The sequence below is a fragment of the Phyllostomus discolor genome, chromosome X, assembly GCF_004126475.2.
Source record: "Phyllostomus discolor isolate MPI-MPIP mPhyDis1 chromosome X, mPhyDis1.pri.v3, whole genome shotgun sequence".
NCBI lineage: Eukaryota > Metazoa > Chordata > Mammalia > Chiroptera > Phyllostomidae > Phyllostomus > Phyllostomus discolor.
Genome location: NC_050198.1, coordinates 31,594,626 through 31,622,296, shown reverse-complemented (window position 1 = coordinate 31,622,296; position 27,671 = coordinate 31,594,626). Strand labels below are relative to the sequence as shown.

The 27,671-nt window shown below is 39.0% G+C and overlaps 1 protein-coding gene across 9 annotated transcripts in view; it reads left to right on the top strand.

Moving 5' to 3' along the window:
- The window catches only part of LOC114504746 (zinc finger protein 182), a 28,972-nt gene extending 9,990 nt beyond the window's left edge, over positions 1-18,982 (top strand). For 4 of the 9 annotated variants that reach the window (XM_036017149.1, XM_036017148.1, XM_036017147.1 and 1 more), the window contains 3 exons: positions 9,113-9,239; positions 9,545-9,640; positions 16,076-18,982. In XM_036017149.1, the coding sequence (XP_035873042.1) occupies positions 9,113-9,239; positions 9,545-9,640; positions 16,076-17,703 (1,851 nt within the window). In that variant the 3' untranslated portion in view covers positions 17,704-18,982. Of the gene's footprint in view, positions 1-6,637; positions 6,695-7,359; positions 7,530-9,112; positions 9,259-9,544; positions 9,641-16,075 lie in introns of those variants that run through there. The other 5 variants (XM_036017152.1, XM_036017153.1, XM_036017151.1 and 2 more) reach the window with 5 other exon arrangements.
- The last annotated feature ends 8,689 nt before the right edge of the window (positions 18,983-27,671 follow it).

Genomic DNA, 27,671 nt, shown 5'->3' with positions numbered 1-27,671 from the left:
CTGTTGCTAACCCTTCATGTGATCTCCATTTCTGTGGTTCCGCTTCTGTTCTCTTTGTTTGCTTAGTTTGCTTTTGTTTTAGGTGTGTTTGTTATTAACTGTGAATTTGATGTCTTTTTTTACTGTTCATATTTTTTATGTTCTTTTTCTTAGATAAGTCCCTTTAACATTTCATATAATAAGGGCTTGGTGATGATGAACTCCTTTAACTTGGCCTTATCTGAGAAGCAATTTATTTCCCCTTCCATTTAAATGAAAGCTTTGCTGGATAGAGTATTCTTGGATGTAGGTCCTTGCCTTTCATGACTTGGAATACTTCTTTCCAGCCCCTTCTTGCCTGCAAGGTCTCTTTTGAGAAATAGGCTGACATTCTGATGGGAACTCCTTTGTAGGTAACTGTCCCCTTATCTCTTGCTGCTTCTAGAATTCTCTCCTTCGTTTTTATCTTGGATAATGTAATTATGATGTGCCTTGGCGTGTTCCTCCTTGGGTCCAACCTCTTTGGGACTCTCTGAGCTTCCTGGACTTCCTGGAAGTCTATTTCCCTTGCCAGATTGGGGAAGTTCTCCTTTATTATTTGTTCAAATAACTTTTGCACTTGTTGTGTTTCCTCTTCCCCTTCTGGTACCCCTATAATTTGGATATTGGAACATTTAAAGGTGTCCTGGAGGTCCCTAAACCTCTCCTCATTTTTTTTTTGAATTCTTGTTTCTTCATTCTTTTCTGTTTGAATATTCCTTTCCTCCTTCTGGTCTCTTCCATTGATTTGAAACCCAGTTTTCTTTCTATCACTATTGGTTCCGTGTGCATTTTTCTTCATTTCACTTATTGTAATCTGCATTTTTTCATCTAATTTATGACCAAAGTCCACCAATTCTGTGAGCATCCTGATCACCAGTGCTTTGAACTGTGCATTTGATAGGTTGGCTATTTCTCAGTCACTTGAAAAAATTGGTTCTGGGGCTTTTAACTCTGTTTGAGCCATCTTTTTTATTTTATTTTTTTCCTTTGGTCTGGTCGCGCCTGTTACATATGAGGGGCGGAGCCTTAGGTGTTCACCAGGGCGGGGCACCTCAGTTGCTGAGCTGTGATGTTGTATGTGGGGGTGGGGTCCAAGAGGGAACGTGGTGCCCGTTCCAGTCTCTCCAGGACTCCAGTCCCCCTTGCCGCTTCCCACAAGCAAATTGGTCCCCTCTGGTGCTGACTCCCAGGCAGGTGGGCTTGTGCACTCTCTCGGACTCTGTGGGTTTCTCCAAGGAGCCTCCAGTGAGGCTGAGAGAATCTCCCAGCCTCAGCTTCCACAGTTGTTTCAATTGGTGCCTTCAGGCTTTTTTTCCCTGGCGCTGGGTCCCTGGGATGTGCGGTCTGTGTCGCACTGCCCATTTTTGCTTAGTTCTGCGAGCGAATGTGCAGCTGCGGACAGCCAGCTGCCTTGCTCGCCTCACTGGGTCTGCTCGTTGCCTCCCATGCCCAGGGTCTGCCACCGGTCCATCAGCTGCGGTTTGCGCCCTGCATGCGTGTCTGCCAGCCACCGATTTTTCCTGACAGTACCCCCCGACCCCTCTCCGTAGGCCTCCGATTCTGCCCCTCCTTACCGGACTGGATGTATGGTATTCAGACTTCCCTTCGGTTCATTTCTCTCTGTTCTGGTGGGTTTTTGTTTGTAAATTCTTGTTGTCCTTAGTTTTGGTTGCACGAGGAGGTACGGTGCGACCACCTATGCCTCCATCTTGGATCCTCCCTCAATTTCTCATTTTCTATTACTTTTTTTTTAAGATTGTATTTATTTATCTTTAGAGAGGGGAAGGGAGGTAGAAAGAGAGGAAGAGAAACACCAATGTCTGGCTGCCTCTTGCATGCCCCCTACTGGGGCCCTGGCCCACAATCCAGGCATGTGTCCTGACTGAGAATTGAATACCAACCCTTTGGTTCTCAGTCCAGCACTCAGTCCACTGAGCCACACCAGTCAGGGCTCATTTTCTATTACTTTTAAAGAAACTGAATTGATGTAGATTGCTTTTTCATGTTTGTTTGAGGACTTTGTTGGAGGTTGAGGTGGCGTTTGTATGATCCTTGGTTCAAGACCATCCTCTATTTTTAAAAGAATCTTTTAAAAATACTTTATTTATTTATTTTTAGAGAGCGGAGAAGGGAGGGAGAGAGGGAGAGAAACCTTGATATGAGAAACATCAATTGGACTTGTGGTCAAGAGGGCGACATAGATAATCATGACTTGGCTTGTCATACAACCACATCAAAATTACAACTGAAATATACAACAACCATCACTCAGAAATGGAAGCCGGACAACTACAGAATTAAAGAAACCACATCCAACCAGATGGGTAGGAGAGACAGAGACATGGAATAGGCTGGTCCCACATCCATGTGGGGCGGATAAAAATTTGACAGGGATGTCTTGGTAATAAGGAGTCACAGCCCAACACCAGGCACCCCTACCCAGGATTCCAGTGCAAGGAAGGTAAGTCCCAATAACTTGTGGCTGGGAAAATCAGCAGAGATTGAGTCAGTGGAAGAAAATTCTGGAGTCCTAAGCAGTTCCTCTTAACCCATACATGGCCTTACTCAGACATACTCCCTCTAAGCTCCAGCACTGGGATAGCAGCTTGAAAGGCACTGGTTGCATACAGGGAGAAACTGAAGTGTCTGGCATCAAGGCAAGAGCTGGAGGACAGCTTTCTCCCTGACAGAAAGGTGGGCAGAGTCCATTGTCCCTTTTCTGAACTCTCCCTCTGAAGAGCCACAGAGCTGGCAGCCTGGTGCCATATATGAGACTCCATCAACTAGGCTAACACTGTTTGCCCCACCCTGCAAACCCCCAGAGACTTTGTCCTACCCAACATACAGGCCTACCAATGCTTCTTTTCTGTATGAATGACTGGTCTTTGCTCATGGTTCACAACTTTCTAAATATTCTCAAGCAAGCAACAGCTAGTCTCAGTGAGCCTCCAGCCCTCGTACCTCTTGCCAAGTGGTGCCAGGCCTGGCACTAGTAGCAGCCAGCCTAGATTCACAGCTTGGTTCACCTGGGAACCTCTAAGCCCAGCACAAATAACAGCTATCTCAGATTGCTATATGGCTCTGGCAGGGTGGCCTTGGGTAAGACACAGGTAGGGGCTGACCTTAGGCTGTACCACCTGGGAAATTCCAGAGCCTGTGCACCCAGTGGACAGCTACATACCATGTTGGAGCACTGCCATCCTGCCCCTGCACAACTGATCCTCCAAAGAGGGCAGTGGTTGGTGGTTAGTGGCCATAGCCAGTCCTTGGAGCTGACTGGCCTGGGTAAATCCCTGCCATTGACCTGCCAACAGCAGTCCAGGCTCATCTACAAGAGGAGGGTATACTGAGCCCTCACAAACTGCACCTCGAGTATCCAGCTTGGGTGATAGGGGAGGCTGTGCCGCTGGATTTTACAGGATACCTACTACATTAGGCCATGCTACCAAGACAGGGAATCATAGCAGCTCTACCTAATACATAGAAACAAATAGAGAGGCTGCCAAAATGAGGAGACAAAGAAAAATGGCCCAAATGAAAGAACAGGTGAAAACTCCAGAAAAAGAACTAAACAAAATGGAAATAAGCAGTCTATCAGATGAAGAGTTCAAAACACTGGTTATGAGGATGTTCAAGGAAATTAGTAAGGACCTCATCAGCATAAAAAAGATCCAGTCAGAAATGAAAGATACACCAATTAAAATAAACAATTTACAGGGAAACAACAGTAGAGTGGATGAAGCTGAGAATTCAATCAATGATTTGGAACATAAAGAAGCAAAAACAGCCAATCAGAACAATAAAAAGAAAAAAGAATCCAGAAAAAAGTCCAGTAGGGGGTGTGCTAGAGGCAACCACACATTGGTGTTTCTGTCCCTCTCTTCGTCTCTTCCCCTCTCTCTGTAAATGAGTGAATGAATGAATGAATGAATGAATAAAATCTTAAAAAAATAAAATGCTAAAAGTTAAAGATAAAGAGAATCTTAAAAGCAGCAAGAGAAGAGCAGTAAAGTTACCTACAGGGGAATTCCCATAAGACTGTCAGCTGATTTCTCAAAAGAAACTTTGCAGGCTAGAAGGGATTGGCAAGAAATACTCAAAGTCATGAAAAGGAGGGACCTACAGTCAAGATTGCTCTACCCAGCAAAGCTATCATTTAGAATTGAAGGGCAAATAAAGAGCTTCCCAGACAAAAAAAATTAACAGAGTTCATCATCACCAAACCATTATTATATGAAGTATTAAAGGGACTTAAGAAGAAGATCAAAACTATGAACAATAAAATGACAATAAATACATATCTATCAACAATTGAATCTAAAAACAAACTAAGCAAACAAGAAGAACAAAGACAGAGTCATGGGTGTGGAGAGTGTTTTGATGGTTGCTAAATGAGAGTGGAGTTTGGGGGAATGGGTGAAGAGGTGAGGGGATTAAGAGGTACAAATAGGTAATTAAAGAATAGTCATGGGGATATAAAGTACTGTATAGGAAATGGAATAGTCAGAGAACCTACACATGACCTGTGAACATAATTGTGTGGGATTGCCTGAGGGAGTGGGGGGTGCTGAGTGGAATGGGGCAAAGGGGGAAAAGCTATAATAGCATAATCAATAAAATAGAATTTAAAAAAGAAACACAAATCAGTTGCCTCTCGTACTTGCTCTGACTGGGGACTGAACCTGCAACCTAGGCATATCCCCTCACCGGGAATTGAACCAGTGACCTTTGGCTTTGAGGATGATGCCCAACCAAACCAACTGAGCCACACCAGTCAGAGCAAGACTATCCTCTTTTGTCAGTGAGGCAAAGTGCAGTTTCCTTAATGGATGACTTTCTTTTGGCACTGTGTAGATCCACTGATTGATGTGTGTGCTCTGACTTGTTTTCTTTTTGTTTCTTTTTTTTGTTTTCATTCTTTGTCTGCTCTGACTCTAAATTTCCCTGTAGATTTCCCCTTTACTACCCAGTCTCCAAATGGTTCTTTCTTATTCCTTTTTACCCTCTGATCCCTCAGAGGTGATTTTCTTTTTGTGACTGCCACCTTTTGTCCCTCACACCTTTCCTATAATTGGTGCTCTGATATATTTGACTAGTTTTTCAGTATTTTCATACTTACGGTAAATGTCCCCCTTTGAAGCGTGATTTCAGCTCATGCTTAGGTGCTCTGCTCCCCCTTCTGTTCTCTTGAACTCTTTTTTTGACTCTTCTACATTCCAAAAAGGCTTATGACAATAGTTTGAAAGCCAGCTCAGTGGTAATTTGGTATTTGTTTTTTACTTATAGGTATTTAGAAGTTTGTACGAGTCAATTTTTTATTGTAAGTTATAGTGAAGATATAGATTATGTGTGGTTTTACTTGTTCTTCATGTTGATCTACATAGTTTTTTGGAGGATATGTGGAGAGATTTGGAGTTACATAGATGCAATTATTCTAGATTACCTGGAAGCTCTTCATATTTTTTAATTAAAAATTAAGATATAATTTATATATAGTAAAACAGACCCTCTTTAGCATATATATAGTTCTGCAAAATTTTAAAAATATTTTTATTTATTTATTATTTTTTTTAGAGAGAGGGGAAGGGAAGAACAAAGAGAGAGAGAAACATCAATGTGTGGTTGCCTCTTGCGTGCCCTTCTACCAGGGACCTGGTCAACAACCCAGGTGTGTGCCCTGACTGGGAATGGAACCTGCAACCCTGTGGTTCACAGTCTGGTGCCCAATCCACTGAGCCACACCAGCCAGGGCTATAGTTCCACAAATTTCGACAAACTCATACAGTATGTAACTGCCACCACAATGAAGATAGAGATCAATTCTTTTTTTTAAGATTTTATTTATTTATTTTTAGAGAGGGAAGGGAGGGAGGGAGAGAGAGATAGAGAGAGGGAGAGGGAGAGAAACATCAATGTGCGGTTGCTGGTGGTCGTGGCCTGCAACCCAGGTATGTACCCTGACTGGGAATTGAACCTGTGACACTTTGGTTTGCAGCCCGCACTCAATCCACTGAGCTACGCCAGCCAGGGCGAGATCAATTCTTTCACCTCCCAATATTTTCCCTTTGTAGTAATCACTGATATATTTTTTGGTCTGTGTAGTTTTGCCTTTCCCATAATGTTATTCAAATAGAATCATAGTGTGTAGTTTTGAGTCTGACTTCTTTCACTGAGTGTAATACATTTGAGGTTCATCCATGTTGTTGCATGTATCATTAGTTCTTTCATTTTTATTACTGAGTAGTAGTATTACATTGTATGGATTTCAGTTTGTGTATTCATTCACTAGTTGAAAAACATTTGGGTTCGCAATTTGAGTGATTACAAATATAGTTTCTAGTATAATATATAGTTTGTAGTATAGTTACAAGTATAAATATTCATGTACAAGTTTGGGGATTTACATAAATTTTCATTCAATTTGATTAATGTACCTGTGAGTAGGATTGCTTGGGTCATATGGGAATCCATGCTTAACTTCATGAGAAACCGGAAAACTGTTTTTCAGAGTGGCTGTGACATTTTCCATTACTACCTATGATATATGAGAGTTTCAATTGTTCCACATCCTCAACCAGCACTTGGTATTTTCAAGTATTTTTTTCCATTCTCATAGGTGTGTAGTGGTATCCCATTGTGGTTTTAATTTGCAGTTTACTCATGTCTAATGATGGTAAGTATCTTCATACATGCTTGTCATTTGTGTATCTTCTTTGATAAAGTATCCTTCATTTGCCCTTTTGTGTTTTAGCTTTGAGAGTTCTTCATAGATTCTGAATATATAACTTCTTTGCCAGATATGTGGTTTGTGAATATTTTCTCCCATTGTGTGACATTTTATTCTCTTAACAGTGTCTTTTGAATTTGGGTGTCACATCTAAGAAGTTATTTGGCTAACCTAAGGTTAAAAAGATTTTCTTATATATTTTCTTCTAGAAATTGTAGAGGTTTAGATTTTATATTTAGGTCTGTAATCCATTTTGAATTAATTTCTATATATGTTGGAGGTATGGATTGAAGTTCTTTTTTTTTTGCATGTGGATATCCAAATGTTGTAGTACCACTTGTTGAAGTGCGAATTTCCATTTTCTTTTTTTTTAAATTTATTTGTTTTTAGAGAGGGAAGGGAGGGAGATAGAGAGAGAGAGAGAAACATCAATGTGTGGCTGCTGGGGGTTATAGCTTGCAACCCAGGCATGTACGCTGGTTGGGAATCGAACCTGCGACACTTTGGTTCGCAGCCCGCACTCAATCCACTGAACTACGCCAGCCAGGGCAGAATTTCCATTTTCCATCGAACTGCCTTTGGACTTTTGTTGCAAGTAATTTTAGTATAAAGATATAAAATACGTTGAGTTACACATGAAGCACAGTGTATAAGTCTTCAGCTTGGTGAATTATTGTAAAGTGAACACACTATATAACCACTCCATAGGTCAAAATTAGAACAAAATCAGGACCTCTGAATCCCCACTCATGCTTTTTCCCAATCAATACCACTCCCAAAGGTAACCACTCTCTTGACTTCTAACATTATGGATTGGCCTTGCCTGTTCTCTTTATGATATATAAATAGAATCATGCAATATGTACTCTTTGATGTCTGGATTCTTTTACTTAGTGGTATATCTGTGAGATTCATCTATGTTGACTATATAGTTGTAGTTCATTCATTTGAATTACTGTACAGTATTCCACTGGAAGACTGGGCCACAATTTACCCATTGTATTGTTGAGGGACATTTTGATTTTTCTCCACAATTTAGTATTAGCATGGCAGTGAACATCCCCGTCCTTGTTTTCTAGAGCCATATGCATGATTTTCTCTAAGGTGTGTACCTTTGAGTAGAATCACTGGATCATAGTGTATAGAAATCATTAACTTTAGTAAATAATGCCAAACTGTTTTAACAGCTATGCCTCAAACTGCCTCAAACAACTATGCCAGTTTACATTCCTACTAACAGTATGTGAAAGTTCTCATAGCAAACCAATCTTATGGTATTTTAGTCTGTTTAATTGTAATCTTTCTGGTGGATGCATAGTGGTGTCTCATTGCAGCTTAAATTTTCACTTACTTGAGTGCTAATGGGATTGAGTACATTTCATTGGTTACCTGAGTGCTAATGAGGTCAAGTACATTTCCTCATGTTCATAGGTCATTTGGTTTTTCTTTTTAGTGAAGTGCCTATCCATATCTCTTGTCTATTGTTTATGTTGTTTGTGTGATTCTTACTGATTTGTAGAGGTTATTTTATGTGTTCTAGGTAAGATCCATTTATCACGTGTGAATGTTATGAACAATCTCCCCACCTATAGCTTGCTTTTTTACCTTTGTGCCTTTTTTATCTTTATTGTATTTTTTGCATTACCATTCAGCCCCCTTATACCCTTCTCCCTCCAGAAATCACCACAATGTTGTCCATGTTCATGAGTCCCTTTTCCTTTTTGCGCAATCCTTCTACCCCCAACCTTCCCACACCCCTAACTGTTGTCCTGCTCTCCATGTTGTACTTTTAATCTTGTACCATGTATAAGTCTTTTAAGAGTAGTGCTTTTCATGTCTTGTTTCAGAAGTGTTTTCCTATCCCAAATCTGTGAAAACACTTCCCTATATTGTTTTCTAGACACTTTATTGTGTTACCTTTCACATTACATTTACAATTCACCTGTAGCTTATTTTTGTGTATGGTGAGTGTTAGGGATTATATGTTATTTTCCCTCATATAGATATCCAGTAAACCATCCACATTTATTTGAAAACATCATCCTCTTCCCACTGTTTTTAAGGCCAACTTTGTCATCACTCAGGTGTCCATACATATTAGATTCTCTTTTTATTTCAGTTGGACTATTTGTCTAGCCTTGTCCTAATATCACATTCTCTTACATGTTCCATTATTTAATGGAATGGTTTTTCTACCATGATTTGTGATTTTCCCTCAAAGTAGGTCACTAACTTGATATAAAGTAGGCATCCTGTATTAAGTCATCATCATGAATTTGGAACCCAGTTAGAAGTTTCCCTAAATTCTATCCCCATCACCCCCAGAGCTCAGCAGTTTAGAATAAAAGGAATGTGCAATTACAGGGACTCGTGACATTTGAGGATGTGGCTGTGGATTTCACTCAGGAGGAGTGGCAGTACCTAAACCCTCCACAGAGGATCCTGTACAGGGGCGTGATGATGGAGACCTACAGAAACCTGGTCTTTGTGGGTAAGAATGACTTCCTCAGGTAATTTTGCTGTTTATGATTACTGTGCCTAGTAGAGGTCCTTTAATTCTTCAATTTCAGAAACTTGTAAAGTCTCTGAACTGTTTGAAGAGTGAACTCCAGGGATCAAAGTTCCCTTTTTCCCTTTGTTGCCCTGACAAGGTGTTTGTGAACAAAAAGCCCAGGTGAAATGATTTGACTTAACCATTGTGTCAAGTGATAGGTCCCTTGTGCTGCCCCAAACTCCACCTTCCTCTTTCTCAAAGGCTCTGAAGACCAAGGAGGTGTTGCTGTCATTTCTCATTAGCAGGGCAGCAGGCTACCAAACCAGACCTCATCCTCAAAATGGAGGTAGAAGAGCCGTACCTTGCAGAAGATAAAATCCCAATTTGGAGCTGTCCAGGTAAGTGGAATTCACCCAGGCTATGGGGACATGAGGTCCCAGCTTCTTAGTCAAAGATGAGGACCTCTGAAAGGGCTTTCAGGAATTACCTGGGGAAATATTATGGCCCTTTGATGTTTGAGGATAGGGATGTGAACACCTAGACATAAGACTGACCCACTTCCCCTGTCCCACACCCACCAGACCTCTCTCTTTAATTGGTGCTCACCCACAAATTTCTGCACAGCTCCATTCCCCATATGTGTGTCTTGTATATGCCAATTCCCAGCCCCCAAGCCGTGCCATGTCTACCATTCTTATTTCTGACTGCCTTATCTAAAGCCAGGCACACATTAGTCACAAGCCAAAGCTATTGCTTCAATTCCAGATTGAATTGCCTGATTCCATTCAGTTTAGATATTCTTATCTAAAACATTTTGATTATCTCTTTTTAAAAAGAGCTTTATTGAGAGATAATTCACACACCATAAAATTCACTCTTTTGGAACATACAAATTCAGTGATTTTAGCATATTCACAGAGTTGTGCAGCCATCACCACTACCTAATTTTAGAATATTATCACCCCAAAAAGGAACCTCTATCTCTTAATCAGTCACTCTCCATTCCCTGCCCCCATCCCCTGGCAACTGCTAATCTACTTTCTGTCTCTATGGTTTTGCCTCTCTGGTTTCTTTCACTTCTTGGCATGTTTTCAGGGGTTATTCATCTGTATTGTAATATGTTTCAGTACTTCATTTATGGGAGAAAGATAATCCATTGTATGGATATGTCACATTTTGCTTTTCATTTGCCAATGGACATTTAGGTTATTTCCACTTTAATGATTGTATTAATGTAAAAGTTTCTGTGGTGATGTATGTTTTCATTTCTTTAGAGTACATACATAGGAGTGGAATTGTTCAACAATGTGATAACTATGTGTTTTACATTTTGTGGAACTGCCAAACTGTGTTCCTCAAAAATTTTTATTCAGTGGTTTTAATATTCCCTGATGATTTTTGCCTAAATCAATTATTACTGAGTTGGTTGAAAAATAATGAATTTTCTATTATTCCTTATACATTTGTAAGTTGGCACTCTTCTGTAAAGAACTTTTCCCTTACCCCATCTCCATTAAGTAATTTTAGTATCAGTAGGGACTCGTGAATTCCTATTTTTCAATGTATTATAATCCATAACTTTATATTCTCATTAATTTTGATGTTCAAATTGTCCTCAATTTAAACTAATAAGAGTCCCTTCAGGCTGGCTCCTCTGTCTTTTGATGTGTCTCCATCATTCCTTGAGCACTTTCTCGCACAAAAATACATTTCAGGTTCACCTTGTCTTGTCCTCATTTCAGACCTCGAATGAGCAACTTCTCCAAGGATCTCTGATTCCATTTAGTGGGGAATAATAGTATATAAAAATCAGCATCTAGGTGCTGGGTGTGCTCATAGCTATTCAGATTCTTGTCTAATTATCTACAAATGATTCCCTCCATTTGTCTTTTTTTCCCTCCTTGTATTTATTTTTTAAGGAACTCAGGCATTTGTCCTTTAGTTTCTCACATTTTGGATTTTGCTGTTAAGTACCCCCATAGCAGTATTTAACATATTCCTCTTTCACAACAGTATTGTTAGTATTATTCTGAGGCTGCCAAATATATATAGAGGGTTGTTGAATCATTTGAAGTAATCATGCCAGTGCCATTGAAAATCAAGACTTTTCAGTATGGTTGTTGGAAATAAAGATGAGAGGAATATTAATTATTAGGGAATCATTTTATATTCAATTTTGCTGTCTGATTATATAAAATTTGCAAATATTAAAGAACGAAAATTCAACCGAATAACTTGGAAGATATATTGACACTATAAAATAATTAATGAATTGGGGAGCATTCCCATCTAGCAAATAGAAGGGAGCTTAAGGAGTTGTACAACATGGAAGGTTTTCATAGGCAGAAGGAGGGTGGGAGAAGGAGGTTTAAAAGGGTGTATTATGTCAAAGAAAAAAAGGTTTATTATTTAAAACAAGATCACCTTCCCTTAGGGGAAGGCAGGGAATCTTATCAGTCAGGGTTACCTCATTAACATTGATCAGGAAATTCTAGAATGGTTTTAAAATTCCACTCCTGGGAGAGGCTAAAATTGCAGTTATTAAGACTTGGTGGGGATTACCACAAGTGACTCCATTTTGGGTGTGTTTTTTCTTTGTAACACAAATATTTGCTTGGATCCAAAGTCAAATCTAGAAAACAGGTATATTCTAAGAAGTCTAGCTCCTTTACCTCTCCATCCCACTCTCTTCTTTCCTTCTCCCTATAGGTTAATAATACTACCATTATATGTAACCATTTATTAAAATTTAGAAGTTTATTCTTCCATTGTTTTTTATAAGATGAGCTCATATAAATATATATTTTTATATTTTTCCTTTTTAAGGAAGGTGTTAGCCTACTATGCACAGTTTTATTAACCTTATTTTCAGTTGATAGTTAAGAACATGTTAAATACAGGATCCAGCAGAAATAATACCTGCTTGAGTGTGTTTGGTAGGGTAATAATATAGGTATAATAATTTATAGTTTTAATTTGAACATTTCCCCTAAAATGTCATATGGTGTGCTTGAGTGCAATATTGTTATGTTATAGAATTACATACTTATGATTTTGCAATAAAAAAGGGGTGTAATTTGTGCTGAAACCTGTATATTGAGATGTTACTTATTTTTTTAAAGATTTTATTTATTTATTTTTAGAGAGAGAAAGGAGGGAGATAGATAGAGAGAGAGACAGACAGACAGACAGACAGACAGACATCAGTGTGTGGTTGCTGGGGGTTATGGCCTGCAACCCAGGAATGTACCCTGGCTAGGAATTGAACCTGCGACACTTTGGTTCACAGCCCGCGCTCAATCCACTGAGCTACACCAGCCAGGGCTTGAGATGTTACTTATTTTTATAGTAATATAGTAGCTCTTAATTGTAATAGTAGTAGTAGTTGTAGTAGTAGCAGTAGTAGTAGTTATTGTTATAGTATATTCATTGTTCTAGTCAACATTTAAAAGTACTTCCTGTGTGTCATGCATATTCTGTTGTAAGTAATTTAATCATATCAACAAACATTGAGTGGGCACTGTTATAATTCCTGTTTTTTCAAGGTGGGAAAGTAAGGTACAAATAGATTAATTTGCCTAAGTTCACAGAGCAAGTAAAGGGCTAAGGCAGGATTTGATACTGGGCTAGAGAGCCTGTAACCCTAGCCACATATGTTCTGCTGCTTTTTACTACCCCAGGAGGTTCAGATTCAGTAGATCCTTGGTGGACTTGGGTCCCATCAAATTTATTTTGTAAAAGTTTTTTGTGTGATTGTAATGTTCACTACTGGTTAAGAACTAGTGGTTAGCAATCCAAAGAAAGGATGTCTCAGGAAGAGAAACCACAGCTGCATGATCCATTTTAAAATTCAGTATTATCATGTTATCCTTATTAAATCTAAGTGGTAATATGAGGAGTTTAGTTATAGTGACTCTTCTTTCAACTTGTCTGTATGTTTGAAAATTTTCATATAAAATTTTAGGGAAAGATGAGAAGAAAAATAAACTTCAAAATGATAAAACTAAGTACTATATGTGCAAAAAGTGTTTACTATATTTTACTGACTTCAAGATACCATTGGATTTTTTTCTTTTTCCTTTTTTAAACATTTTTATTGTTGTTTAAGTACAGTTGTCTTTATTTTCCCCACACCATTCCCCCCCACCCCAGCCATCCCCACTTCCCACCCTTGATCCTACCCCCATGTGGTTTTGACCATGTGTCCTTTATAGATGTTCCTGAAAACCATGCCCTCTTTCCTCCCATTATCCCCTCCCACTTCCCCTCTGGTTACTATCAGTTTGTTCTTAATTTCAATGTCTCTGGTTATATTTTGCGTGCCTGTTTGTTTCGTTGATTAGGTTCCACTTATAGGTGAGATTGTGTGGTATTTGTCTTCCACTCCCTGGCTTATTTCATTTAGCATAATATTCTCCAGTTACATCCATGTTGTTGCAAAGGGTAGGAGCTCCTTCTTTCTTTCTGCTGCATAGTATTCCATGGTGTAAATGTACCATAGATTTTTGATCCATTCATTTACTGATGTGCACTGAGGTTGCTTCCAGCATTTGGCTATTGTAAATTGTGCTGGTATGAACATTGGGGTGCATAGGTTCTTTTGAATTGGTGTTTCAGGGTTCTTAGGGTATAATCCCAGCAGTGGGATTGCTGGGTCAAAAGGCAGTTCCATTTTAGTTTTCTGAGGAAATTCCATACTGTTTTCCACAGTGGCTGCACCAGTCTCCATTCCCACCAACAGTTCATTAGGGTTCCCTTTTTTTTCACATCCTCTCCAACATTTGTTGTTTGTTGATTGGTTTATGATGGCCATTCTAATTTGTGTGAAGTGGTGTCATTGTGGTTTTAATTCTCATCTCTCTGATAGCTAGTGATGCTGAGTATCTTTTCATATGTCTCTGGGCTCTGAGTGATAGTGAGTATCTATTCATATGTCTCTGGGCTCTCTGTATGTCCTCCTTGGAGAAGTGTCTGTTCAAGTCCTTTGACCATTTTTTAATTGGGTTGTTTGTCTTTCTGGAGTGGAGTCATGTGAGTTCTTTATATATTTTGGAGATCAGAACCTTGTCTGAGTTATCATTGGCAAATATGTTTTCCCATAGGGTTCTCTTTTCATTTTAATGCTGTTTGCTTTAGCCATTCAGAAGCTTTTTATTTTGATGAGATCCCATTTGTTTATTCTTTCCTTTATGCCCCTTGCTCTAGGGGACACATTGGTGAAAATATTGCTGCATGGAATATCTGAGATTTTCCTGCCTATGTTCTTCTCTAGGACTTAAATGGTGTCATGACTTATATTTGTCTTTTATCCACCTTGAATTTATTTTTGTGTATGGTGTAAGGGGAGATCGAGTTTCATTTTTTTTGCAGGTAACTGTCCAGATCTCTCAACACCATTTGTTAAAGAGGCTATTTTTACTCCATTTTATGCTTCTGCACCTTTGTTTAATATTAATTGACCAAATTGAGTTGGGTTTAATTCTGGGCTCTATAATCTATTCCATTGGTCTATGTGTCTGTTCTTATGCCAGTACCAGACTGTTTTGATTACAGTGGACTTGTAATACAGTTTGATATCAGGTATTGTGATCTCTCCTACTTTGTTCTTCTTTCTCAAATTTTCTGTGGATATTCGGGGGCATTTGTGGTTCCATATAAATTTTTGAAATGTTCTATATCTGTGAAATATGTCATTGGTATTTTAATAGGGATTGCATAGAATATATAAATTGCTTCGGGTAGTATGGACATTTTGATGATGTTAATTCTTCCAATCCTTGAACATGGTACATGCTTCCATTTGTTTGTGTCTTCCTTAATTTCTTTCTTCAGTGTTGTGTAATTTTCTGAGTATAGTTCTTTTACCTCCTAGGTTAGGTTTATTCCTAGGTACTTTATTTTTCTTTTTGCTATATCAAATGAGATTTTTCCCTGATTTCTGTTTCTGATATTTCATTGTTGGTGCACAAAAATGCCTTTGATTTCTGAAGATAGCATTCAATTTTAAGACATACCACTAAGAAAGAATTTTTGACATGTCATTGATTGTAAAGTGCATGTGGATTCAGAAATGTCAAAATGTGGAATAATATTCATCTTGTGATTGATGAAATATGGTATATTAAAGGCAAGGCTTTGCAATTTCAACTCTTTGGATGGGTGGTACAGATGAACAACTACTTTAGAAATTCATAAAAATTAAAGTTGTACAGGTAAGTTTTGAAAAGACTGATCTTGAAAGTTATCTAGAATCTGAATATAGCAAAATATGGAGGACTAGGCTCTGTAGGTGATGGAATGTGAGGAAGAGTTTGGAGTTAATAATAGAACTAGCTTTTAGGAGAAATAGTCTAGATAGGAGCAGAAGGTAGTGTTGAAGAACTGTGAGTGCAAAGGTGAATCCAGGGGCAAAGATCTTTAGGTTTTCTTTGTTTTTTGTAAGGCTAATTATTATAAGTCTTTTATTTACTGAGAATGTTAATTTGGTATTGTGTAAGTCGTTGTATAAATAGTATAAATCAGGTACAGATATGGGTTCACATGGTAAATGAGTTTAAGGGTAGTAAGATCACCAGAGTCAATGGAAATCAGAGATGATGCAAACATAGTGATAAAGACTTAGTTGTCAAGGTAAGATTAAGTTTTCTTGGTAACAAAAAGGCTAGTAGGTGGGAGTTTAGTAAAAGAACAGAATTTGATGGTCAAGTTTCTCTCTCTAGGAACTCTGATAAAATGAGATAATAGTATCACCTTTCATGTGGCAGTGCATTTTTAAAGAAGGACCATTGCATAATGTCAAAGTATAAAAATGGGTTTACTCTACTTCTTTCTAGAAGAAGCCTGCCAAGTTGAACAGATTGAGAGACAGCACCAGGATGATGAAGATAAATATCTGTTGATGCAAATTGGATTCCCCAACAAGAATGCAATTACCACCAAGGGTGAACATGACTATAATGAATTTGGAAACACACTTTATCTGACTGCAAACCTTGCTGCTTCAATACAAAGACCCCATAAACATGAGCCATTTGGAAATAATATGGTAGGCAATTTAGACTTATTTAGTAGAAGCTCTTTAGTAAAGAAACATGATGGATGTACAAAATTGTTATTCCATACTGAATATGAGAAAACAACTCCTGGAGTGAAAACTTATGGATATAAAGAGTGTGGGAAGACCCTCAGGCGAAAGAAAGGTCTTAGTCTGCATCAGAGAATTAAAAATGGAGAGAAACCTTTTGAGTGTACTGCATGTAGGAAAACCTTCAGCAAGAAGTCACACCTCATTGTACATTGGAGAACTCATACAGGAGAGAAACCCTTTGGATGTACCGAATGTGGAAAAGCATTCAGCCAAAAATCTCAACTCATTATACACCTAAGAACTCATACAGGAGAACGACCCTTTGAATGTCCAGAATGTGGAAAAGCCTTCAGAGAAAAGTCAACTGTCATCATACATTACAGGACTCATACAGGAGAGAAACCTTATGAATGTAATGAATGTGGAAAAGCCTTCACTCAGAAGTCAAACCTCATTGTCCATCAGAAAACCCACACAGGAGAGAAAACTTATGAATGCACTAAATGTGGGGAATCTTTCATACAAAAGCTGGACCTAATTATACATCATAGTACTCATACAGGAAAGAAACCCCATGAATGTAATGAGTGTAAGAAAACTTTCAGTGATAAGTCAACTCTCATTATACATCAGAGAACTCATACGGGAGAGAAACCTCATAAATGTACTGAATGTGGGAAGTCTTTCAATGAGAAGTCAACTCTCATTGTGCATCAGAGAACTCATACAGGGGAGAAACCCTATGAATGTGATGTATGTGGGAAAACCTTCACCCAAAAGTCAAATCTTGGTGTACATCAGAGAACTCATTCTGGAGAGAAACCATTTGAATGTAATGAATGTGAGAAAGCATTCTCTCAGAAATCCTATCTCATGCTACACCAGAGAGGTCATACAGGAGAGAAACCCTATGAATGCAATGAGTGTGAAAAAGCATTTTCCCAGAAATCATATCTCATTATACATCAAAGAACTCATACAGAAGAAAAACCCTATAAGTGTAATGAATGTGGCAAAGCCTTCAGAGAAAAGTCAAAGCTCATTATACATCAGAGAATTCACACAGGAGAGAAACCCTATGAGTGTCCTGTATGTTGGAAAGCTTTTAGCCAGAAGTCACAACTCATAATACATCAGCGAACCCACACAGGAGAGAAACCGTATGCATGCACTGAATGTGGCAAAGCCTTTAGAGAAAAATCAACATTCACTGTACACCAAAGAACTCATACTGGAGAGAAACCCTACAAGTGTACAGAATGTGGGAAAGCTTTTACCCAAAAATCAAACCTTATTGTACATCAGAGAACACATACAGGAAAGAAAGCCCATGGGAAAGGCCACAGTCGGAAGTCAAAGCTCATTGCACATTAGATAGTAAATCAATAGTGTCTGTTATGTTTCCTAAAGGAAACTTTTGTTAGTTAACATTTTTTAAAGTATGTCATGACTTCTGGTTTAAATATAGGGAATAAAGTCAGCCTTTTTTTTTTCTTTTAATCTCAGTCTTCACTCAAAAGTTGTAGGGAGAAAAAGAAGCAGAAGTATACTCTCTGTTACTGACAAAGTTAGCTGAAACCCTGATGAGAGGGTTGCCACTGGCAGATGTGGGAGATCTCAGAGGAGATAGAATGCTCAAGGCTGCAGGTATGAGACAGTACTGGTAAGGACTCTTAGTTGAGGTTCAGCATACACCCTGAGTACAGCACAATATACTGCAACAGCAGTAAACCAGAGCATGGGTAACTGGGAAGTAGGATGTTTCCTATACCCATTTGGGGTCTGAAGAGTGACAGGCAGGGGCCTTGTCAAGGAATTGCTCAATCATATTTAGCAGAAACTAGTCTGTGGTAATCAGAGGAGCAATTGATGGTGGATGGGCCAAAAGAAGGGAGTGTTCCTTGTGATGAACCCTACAGCTGCCCCTATTTACTGACTCCAGAGAAGTCAAGTATGAAAGAACTACCAAATGGGAAAAAAATCCCAGTTGTAAGAAAACCTCCAAACTGCTTTAAATGAGGACCTGGCTTCATTTCCCAAGTGAACCTCCAGCAAACATCAATTCCAGGAAAAACTTACTCAAAGAGGAATGATTCCACAGTGATCAAAACCAGAAATGTAGTTGGGTTTTCAGTGATCTCACTTCTAGGAATGCATATACTCATGCATGTATAAAATGATGAACACACAGAGGTATTCATTGATGTACTATTTGCAAAAACAAAAGGTTGGGAAGCTATTTAAATGACCACACCAGGGGTCTGGCTCCTGAAATCCTGATATGTTAATGTAACAAACTCCTAGGTAGACAAAAATAAAATATATAAAGAAAACTTGGACACCATTTACATAGTGATGTGGGATGATCACCAACATATATTATTAGGTGGTAAAAGCAAGGTGCAGGATAGTGAATATAATGTGCTACCATTTGTATATAAAAAGAATATGTGGTAAGTGAATAATTCAGAGTGTATGCATAAACTGTCCCTGGAAAGATACATGAGAAGCTGGGAAACCATGACTACAGCTGGGAAAGAGAAGGGGAAGTGGGTGGCTGGGGGGATGGAATTGGGAGATAACTGTATATCCTTTCATAACTTTTGAAAATTGTACTATGTGAATGTACTGCCATTTCAATAAATAAGCTTTCTGAAAGCACAGTTTCTTCCATTACTATTACAATGAGGTCAGAGTCTACAGATACAGGACTTCATAACATTTAATAGAGATATGCTCAATGTGGAGTTTTAATTTTTTAATAGAATAATTAGAATAATCAGTCAAAGCAACAGGTAGCCAATCAGTTCCAAAGGCAAATGTATATTACTTTCCAGGGGGTGTCAAAGTGATTCTCAAGTTATCTGGGACCACATTATATAAACTTAAAATAATTGAGACTGATATACATTTATTTTATATACACAGTGACATCTATAAAGATATCCTGTACTAGAGTTTGACAGTGGCTTTCCATATCTTAACAAAATGATTTAAACAATTTCATTTGTGTATGTGCTTTTAAAAAAGAGACACAAAGCATAAATCCACAGAAAAGCTAACTTAGTTCTCAGGTCACACTACTGTGGGTGATAACATTTTCCAAGGTGAGGGACAGATTGAGAGCCCTGGTCTGAATGGGTGTGACCAAAGGCTGTGTTACAATATATCTGCCCCAGAGTAAGAAGTCCCATTGTGTGAATGACCCTATTTGTGGCCCTTATGCTTCTGTGGTGGAAATGGACAACCCAAGCTATATAAAATCTGGGCATGGTCAGGGTTTGGATGGAACAAAACAGGTGAGTCAGATCTGAGACCCTGCCTGTGTACTCCTAGGCTTTGTTTGTTCTCTAAATTATTCTGTAAGAAAACAAGCCATGGACTCACTTTTTATTCAGCTATGTTAGTAAGACATGGCATATAGGGTGGGGCAAAAGTAGCCAGGTTTACAGTTAATATAGAAAATAATACAATAATTAATGAAAGTAATACAAGAATAAATTTTCATGTACTCACAATTGTAACCTACTCTGCCCTATCCTGTATTAAGTGACTTTCTAGGGAGAAGAAAGTATGGGGGAAAATGTGGGGCTGGCTTCCTTGCTCTTTGTGCAGTCTGCTGAGAATGCCCACAGGTACTAGAAATGAAACATTTCATTTTCCTGCCGATGTTATTCCTGACTGAGATCCAAGATGGCAGCAGAGTAGGTGAAAGCTACACTCACTCAGTCCCAGGACCAGACTGGAATTACTACTAAATTATAAAATAATCATCCTGAATAACCAAAGGAAGACTAGCTGCAGAGTAATCTTATAACCAAAAATTTATAAAAGCGGCCACACTGAGACTGATAGGAAGATCAGAGACGTGAAATGGGATGGCCTCGCACTCACGGGTGGTGGCTGAGGTTTCAGAGGAATATCTCAGCTGCAGGGGATTTCCCTTGAGAAGCGTGGGGTCTAAACCCCAAGCTGGACTCCCCAGCCCAGAAGACCAGAACCTGGAATAAGTGCCCACATGACATCTGGCTGTGAAAAGCAGTGGTGTTTCTGTCTGCTAGGGAGAAATGGAAGTCTGTTAGAAACATACACCCTCTTAATGGGCCATTGCACAAAATTGTTCGCAGCCACCCACCCTGGGCTCCAATGGAAGGAGGGAAGAGCAGACTCCAGTTGCATGGGAGTCTTGGGTTTGTAGCTCTGGGGGAAGAGCTGGAGGGACAACCACTGGAATCCCCCTGCTAAGTCATTTCTTCCATACTGTGGACACCATCTTCCTTGAGTGGAGCAATCCCCTCCATGTGTCCTCAGCTTAGGGGAAAGCAATAGCCCCACCCTCTGGACTCCCTCTTACCCTACTCTGTGGAGCTTATACCCTGCTCAAGAGCTAGCTGCTTTGGCCAGGGTGCAGAAGTCTGGGTAGACTCTGGGTGTCAGTGACAGTTGTGTGGCATTGGGGCGAGGGCTATTCCCCCACTTTCCTGTGAACCTGACTGGCACTTCCCCCCTCATGGGAGAACTGGTAGACTGACTCTCCAGACTCTAGCTCCAGCTCTGGAGGCCCCACCCACCCAACTTCTATTGGTTCTAGCCTGCCAAGGTTGGGACAAAATCTGGAACTGGTGTGGCTCTTGGTCACAGACTACACCCCCACCTCCTCCTCATGAGAGATCCACTAGCCCCATCCTCCCACGTCCCAACAGCACCACTCTGCTGAGATCCATTTCCTCTTGGCAGAACCTGGGACAGAGTTACGTGGCTTTAGAATATGGGCCATACTTCTCTCACACACCTTCCTGTAGCAGAGTCTTCCTTTCAGACAGCCAAACCTTGGTCTGTTTGGTCCTGATAAACATTGCTAGTTTCACCCTGATGTATCCCTGAGACCCCACCCCAACAAAAGTATGCAAGCACCCAGTGGGTGGCAGCTAGACTTGGTATACCTTGGGACATTTGCTGAGTGGCCTCAGACCCAGCAATGGCACCAAGTTTGAACATGTATCAATCTGGTGAGCACCACTTGCCCCTACCTGGTGACTCACTATGAACCTATGTCATGCAACTCAAGTACAGCCACAGGCTCTTTCATTGATTGAGCCTAACAGGCAGCCAGTAGACTGTGGTAGGCAGAGACAAATCTTGGGGTACCTTGGTACTTTTGCTGTCCTGCCCTCAGGACCAGTGCTGGTAATAGACAGCCTTGGTGTGCAGCTTGGTCCTTCCCATGCACATCCAGCCCAAGCAGAGGCAGCCACAAACTGTGGATTGCTTGTAGATCCAAACAGGTAGCACAGGGCCAGGCCCAGTCCATGTCTTACATTGTCTTGCAACAAAGTCCCTCTGAAGAGGCCCAGAACCTACACATCCAGTGGCTAGCTTCAGGCAAATTCAGAGCAGAATCCATTTGTCTCACAAGTGGCATATCCAAAGGGAGATTGCAGCAGGCACCAAAACCTACTGAGGTGAATTCTTCATGTGGTCAGCACCTGCACATCAAGACTGCAAGTCATGGTCAGGGTTGAGCCTGACAGTCAGCCAGCCTGAGGGTTGGCCCCATGCATGAACGGGCCAATAGCAGTCAAGACTGAATTGAAGCAGGAGGGCCCACATAACCCACACAAGGGAAATTCCTGGAGTACCCAGTTCAGGTGATCAAGGAGGAGGCACTACTAGACCCCACAGGACAATTACTATATAAGGCTGTCCCACAAAGACTCAAGAGTCAGAGCAGATCTATCTAACACATAGAAACAAACAAAAAGAGGCAGCCAAAATCGGGTGACAAGCTCCAAATGAAAGAACAGGAGAAATCTCCACAAAAAGAGCTAAATGAAATGAAGGCAAGCAATTTATCAAATACAGAGTTCAAGGTAAAAGTTATAATGATGCTCAACAGCATGAACAAAGACACAGAAACCATAAAAAAGGACCAGTCAGAAATGTAGCACATAATATATGAAATGAAGAACACTGAAAGGAATAAACAGTAGGTTGGATGAAGCAGAGGATCAAATCAGTGATTTGGAAGACAGGGTAGAATAAAACACCCAATTAGAGCAGCAAAACCAAAATTTTTTAAAAATTAGGATAACATGAGGCATAACATCCATATCATAAGGGCACCAGAAAAAGGAGAGAGAGCGCGCAAGAGATTGAGAACTTATTTGAAGAAATGACTGAAAACTTCCTTTACCTGGTGAAGGAAAAAGACATATAAGTTCAGGAAGCAGAGTCCCAAACAAGATGGACCTAAAGAAGTACACACCAAGTCACATCATGATTAAAATGCTAAAGGTTAAAGACAGAGAAGCTTTGCCATAAGAGAAATACAGTTAGTTACCTATGAGGGAGCTCCCATAAGACTGTCAGCTGATTGCTCGACATAAGCATTTCAGGCAAGAATGAATAGGCATAAAATATCCAAAGTGATGGAAAGCAAGGGCCTACAACCAAGACTACTTTACTCAGCAAGGCTATCGTTTAAAACTAAAGGAAAAATAAAGAGCTTCCCAGACAAAAGAAATGCTACAGGAGTTTATTACCACCAAAGCAGTATTACAAAAAAAAAGTTACAGGATCTGCTTGACAAAGAAGGAGAAGAATAAAATGGGAATACATATAAACCTATCAATAATCACTTTAAATGAATATGACTTAAATGCTCCAATCAAAAGACATAGGGTAGCTAAATGGATGAGAAAACATACCCATTTATATGCTGCCTACAAGAGACCGCCCACCTTAGAACAAAAGATACAGACTAAAAGTATACGGATGGAAAAAGATGTTTCATGCAAATGGGAAGAAAAGCTGTGGTAGCAATATTTATATCTAACAAAATGGACATTAAAACAAAGACTCTAGTAAGAGACAAAGAAAGATGCTATGTAATGATAAAGACAGCAGTCCAACAAGAGGGTATAACCCCTGTATACATTTATACATCCAACATAGGAGCACCTAAATATGTATAACAGATCTTGATGGACATAAAGGAAGAGACTGACAATAATACAGTCATAGTAAGGGATTTTAATACCTCACATCAATCAATAGATCTTCCAGACAGAAAATCAACAAGGAAAGGGTGGCCTTAAATGATACACTAGATCAAATGGATTGGATTGATATCTTCAGAGCATTTCACCCCAAAACAGCAGAATACACATTCTTTTCAAGTGCACATGGGATTTTTTTTTTTTAGGATAGACCCCATGTTAGGACACCAACAAGTCTCAATAAATTTAAGAAGACTGAAATATCAAGCATCTCCGACCATAATGGTATGAAACTAGAAATCAATCACAAGGAAATAACAAGAAACATACAAAGACATGGAGGCTAAACCACATGTTACTAAACAATGAATGGGTTAACAATGAGAACACGGAAGAAATAAAAAGTTACCTTGAAGCAAATGAAAATAATGATACAACAATCCAAAATCTGCGGGACACAGTGAAAGCAGTCCCAAGAGGGAAATTCATAGCATTATAGGCCTATCTCAAGAAACAAGAAAAATCTGAAATAAACAATCTAACTTTACACTTAAAGAGACTTGAAAAGGAACAAAAAGGCCAAAGTGAGTAGAAGGAGGGAATTATTGTTATGAAGATCAGAACTGAAATAAACAAAATAGAGTCTGAATAAAACAATACAACACACCAGCAAAACCAACAATTGGCTCTTTGAAAAGATAAGCAAGATTGATGAATCTTTAACCAGAATCAAGAAAAAAAGAGAGAGGACCCAAATAAATAAAATCAGAAATGAAAGAGAAATAACAACTGACAACACAAAATACAAAGGATTCTAAGAAAACATGAACCTCTATAATCCAACAAGTTGGACAATCTGGAAGTAATGGATAAATTCCTAGAAACATACAATCTTCCAAAACTGAATTGGAAAGAATCAGAGAATCTGAACATACAGATCACTACTAGTGAAATTGAAGCAGTAATTTTAAAAAACCTCCCAACAAAAAAAGACCTTGACTGGATGGCTTCACAAGTGAATTCTACCAAATCTTCAGAGAACTAACACATATCCTTCTCAAACTACTGCAAAAATTTTAAGAAAAAGAAAGACTCCCAAGCTCATTTTATGAGGCCAGAATTATCCTAATTCCAAAGCCAAGTAAAGGCACTGCAAAGAAAGAAAATTATATGCCAATATCCCTGATGAAAATAGATGCTATAATCTTGAACAAAATATTAGCAAACCGGATCCAGCAATAAAGTAAAAAGATCATACACCATGATCAAGTGGGATTTATTCTGGGGATGTAAGGATGCTATAATATCTGCAAATCAATTAACATGTTATACCACATAAACAACATGAAAGATAATGATCATATGATCCTATCAATATCTGAGCTTAGAAAGATTAGGGGATACAAAATTAATATACAAAGCCCACTGTATTTCTGTATACTAGCAAATAACTATTGGAAACTGAAATTTAAAAATAGCATTATAGTATAGGCATATGAAGTATTTAGGGATAAGTTTCACAAATAAAACACTTTTCAGATAAATTAAAGAAGACCTAAATACATGGAGAAATATATCCTACTCATGGATCTGAAAACTCAAATGCCAATTCTTTCCAAATTGATCTATAGGTTCAATTCAACCCCAATCAAAACCCAGGAAGACTTTTTACAAATACCAGTAAGCTGGTTCTAAAATTTATATGAAAATTCAAAAGACCTGGAATAGCCAGTACAACTGTGGAAGAGTAAAATTGGAAGACATACTGTCTGACTTTAAGACTTATTATAAATCTACAGTAATCAGTAATGCTACAATAATAGAGAAGCTACAGCAATGCCAACAGTGGTACTGACATTAAGACAGACAAGCATAGAAACAGAACTGAAGTACTTCCAGAAATGACCCTACCAGCTTATTTTTGACAGAGATGACAAGGCAGTTCAATAGAGAAGGGATAATAATCTTTTTCAACAAATGGTTCTGGAACAGATGGACAGCCATATGCAAAACAAAATGAGCCTAACCCCTTTCCTAAGACCATGTATAAAATTAAATAAAAATGGGTGACAGAACTAAATGTAAGGGTTAACATTTATATTAACCCTATTTTAGGGATGGATAAATCAGAGCTTTCAGGAAAATCTGAGAAGCCATGCACATCCAGCTGCCGAAGTGAGACAGTGAAGGGGGAGCTGATGGAGAAGTCGATGAAAAGCCTTTGCGATTGTGGGTCTGCAGCCAAGCATCTGGTGGTAGGCCTGGGCCACTGTTGGTCAGCAGGGCTGGGAGATGCAAGGAATGGAGGAATATAGAGTGGAAGAGAGGAAGAATTAAAACCTCCTGGGTACCTCTGTATCTGTCCTTCATTGAATCAAATCTCAAACATTTAGAGTAATGGTTTGCTCCTTCATTTTGCCCCAAATCTCTTGCAATTTCTACTTTTAGACAACTCTAACCTGGGGTCAAACAAGATGCTAGAAAATTTATTTCTTCTTCTTTTTTTCCCCCCAGGAATAAGCCTTACTTTTTATGATCATCTGAATTTAACAAGGTCCCACGACTATTCAATAGGGGGAAGTCTAGTGTTTTTTTTTTTTTAATTGTTGTTGAAGTACAGTTGTCTCCATTTTTCCACCACCACTTTCCCTCACTGCACCCAGCGCACCTCCCACCCTCAATCCTACTCCCCTTTGGCTTTGTCCATGGGTTCTTTATACATGTTCCTTGATGATCCTTCCCCTTATTTCTTCCACTGTCCCCCTCACCACTCCCCTGTGGTTACTGTCAGTTCTTTATTTCAATGCCTGGTTATATTTGCTTGCTTGTTTTGTTGATTAGGTCCCACTTATAGGTAAGATTAAATGGTATTTGTCTTTCACTGCCTGGCTTATTCTCTTAGCATAATGCTCTCCAGTTCCATCCATGCTGCCATGAAAGCTAGGTGCTCCTTCTTTCTTTCTACAGTGTAGTATTTCATTGTGTAAATGTACCATAGTCTTTTAATTGATTTATTTACTAATGGGCACTTAGGTTGCTTCTAGCATTTGGCTATTGTAAATTGTGCTGGTATGAACATTGGGGTACATAGATTCTTTTGGATTGGTGTTTCAGGGTTCTTAGGGTATAATCCCAGCGGTGTAATTGTCAGGTCAAAAAGCAGTTCCATTTTAGTTTTCTGAGGAAATTCCATACTGTTTTCCACAGTGGCTGCACCAGTCTGCATTTCCACCAACAGTGTACTAGGGTTCCCTTTTCTCCACAATCTCACTGGTGCTTATTGTTTGCTGATTTGTTTCTGACTGGTGTGAAGTGGTATCTCATTGTGGTTTTAATTTGCATCTCTCTGATGGCTTGTGATGCTGAGCATCCTTTCATATGTCTCTGGGCCCTCTGTAAGTCCTCCTTGGAGAAGTGTCTGCACTTCTTCTGGAGGAGGACATGCACTTACTTGTCTTTCCTTTTGTTTATGTGATGTGTTATGTTTATTTATTGGTAAGAGAAAAAGTATGACTTTTTCCACTGATATTATTATTATTCTAGTTTTATGATGAATATTAATTGACCATAGAGACATGGGTTTATTTCTGGGCTCTTTTTTCTGTTCCATTGATCTATGTGTCTGTTCTTTTTTTCTCTACTATGTGTCTGTTTTTATGCTAGTACCAGACTGTTTTGATTACAATGGCCTTGTAATATAGTGTGATGTCAGGTACTGTGATCCTTCCTACTTTGTTCTTCTTTCTCAAAGTTGCTGTGGCTATTTGGGGTCATTTATGGTTCCATACAATTTTCTGAAGTGTTTGTTGTATATCTGTGAAATATGTCATTGGTATTTTAATAGGGATTGCACTGAATGTATAAATTGCTTTGGATAGTGTGGACATTTTGATGTTAATTCTTCTAATCCATGAACATGGTACATGCTTCCATTTGTGTCTTCCTTAATTTCTCTCTTCAGTATTTTGTAGTTTTCTGAGTACAGGTCTTTTAGCTCCTTGGTTAGGTTTATTACTAGGTACTTTATTTTCCTTGTTACTATAGCAAAAGGGATTTTTTTTCCTGATTTGTGTTTCTGATATTTCATTGTTGATTTAAAAAAATGCCTTCAATTCTGAATATTGACTTTGCATCCCGCTGAGTTGCCAAATTCACTTATTAGGTTGAGTAGTTTTTTGGTGGAGTCTATAGGATTTTCTATGTATACTATCATGTATTCTGCAAACAATGACAGTTTTACTTTCTCCTTTCCAATCTGGATGCCTTTTATTTCTTTTTCTTGTCTGGTCACTGTGGCTAGGACTTCCAATAGTATGTTGAATAGAAGTGGTGAAAGTGTACATC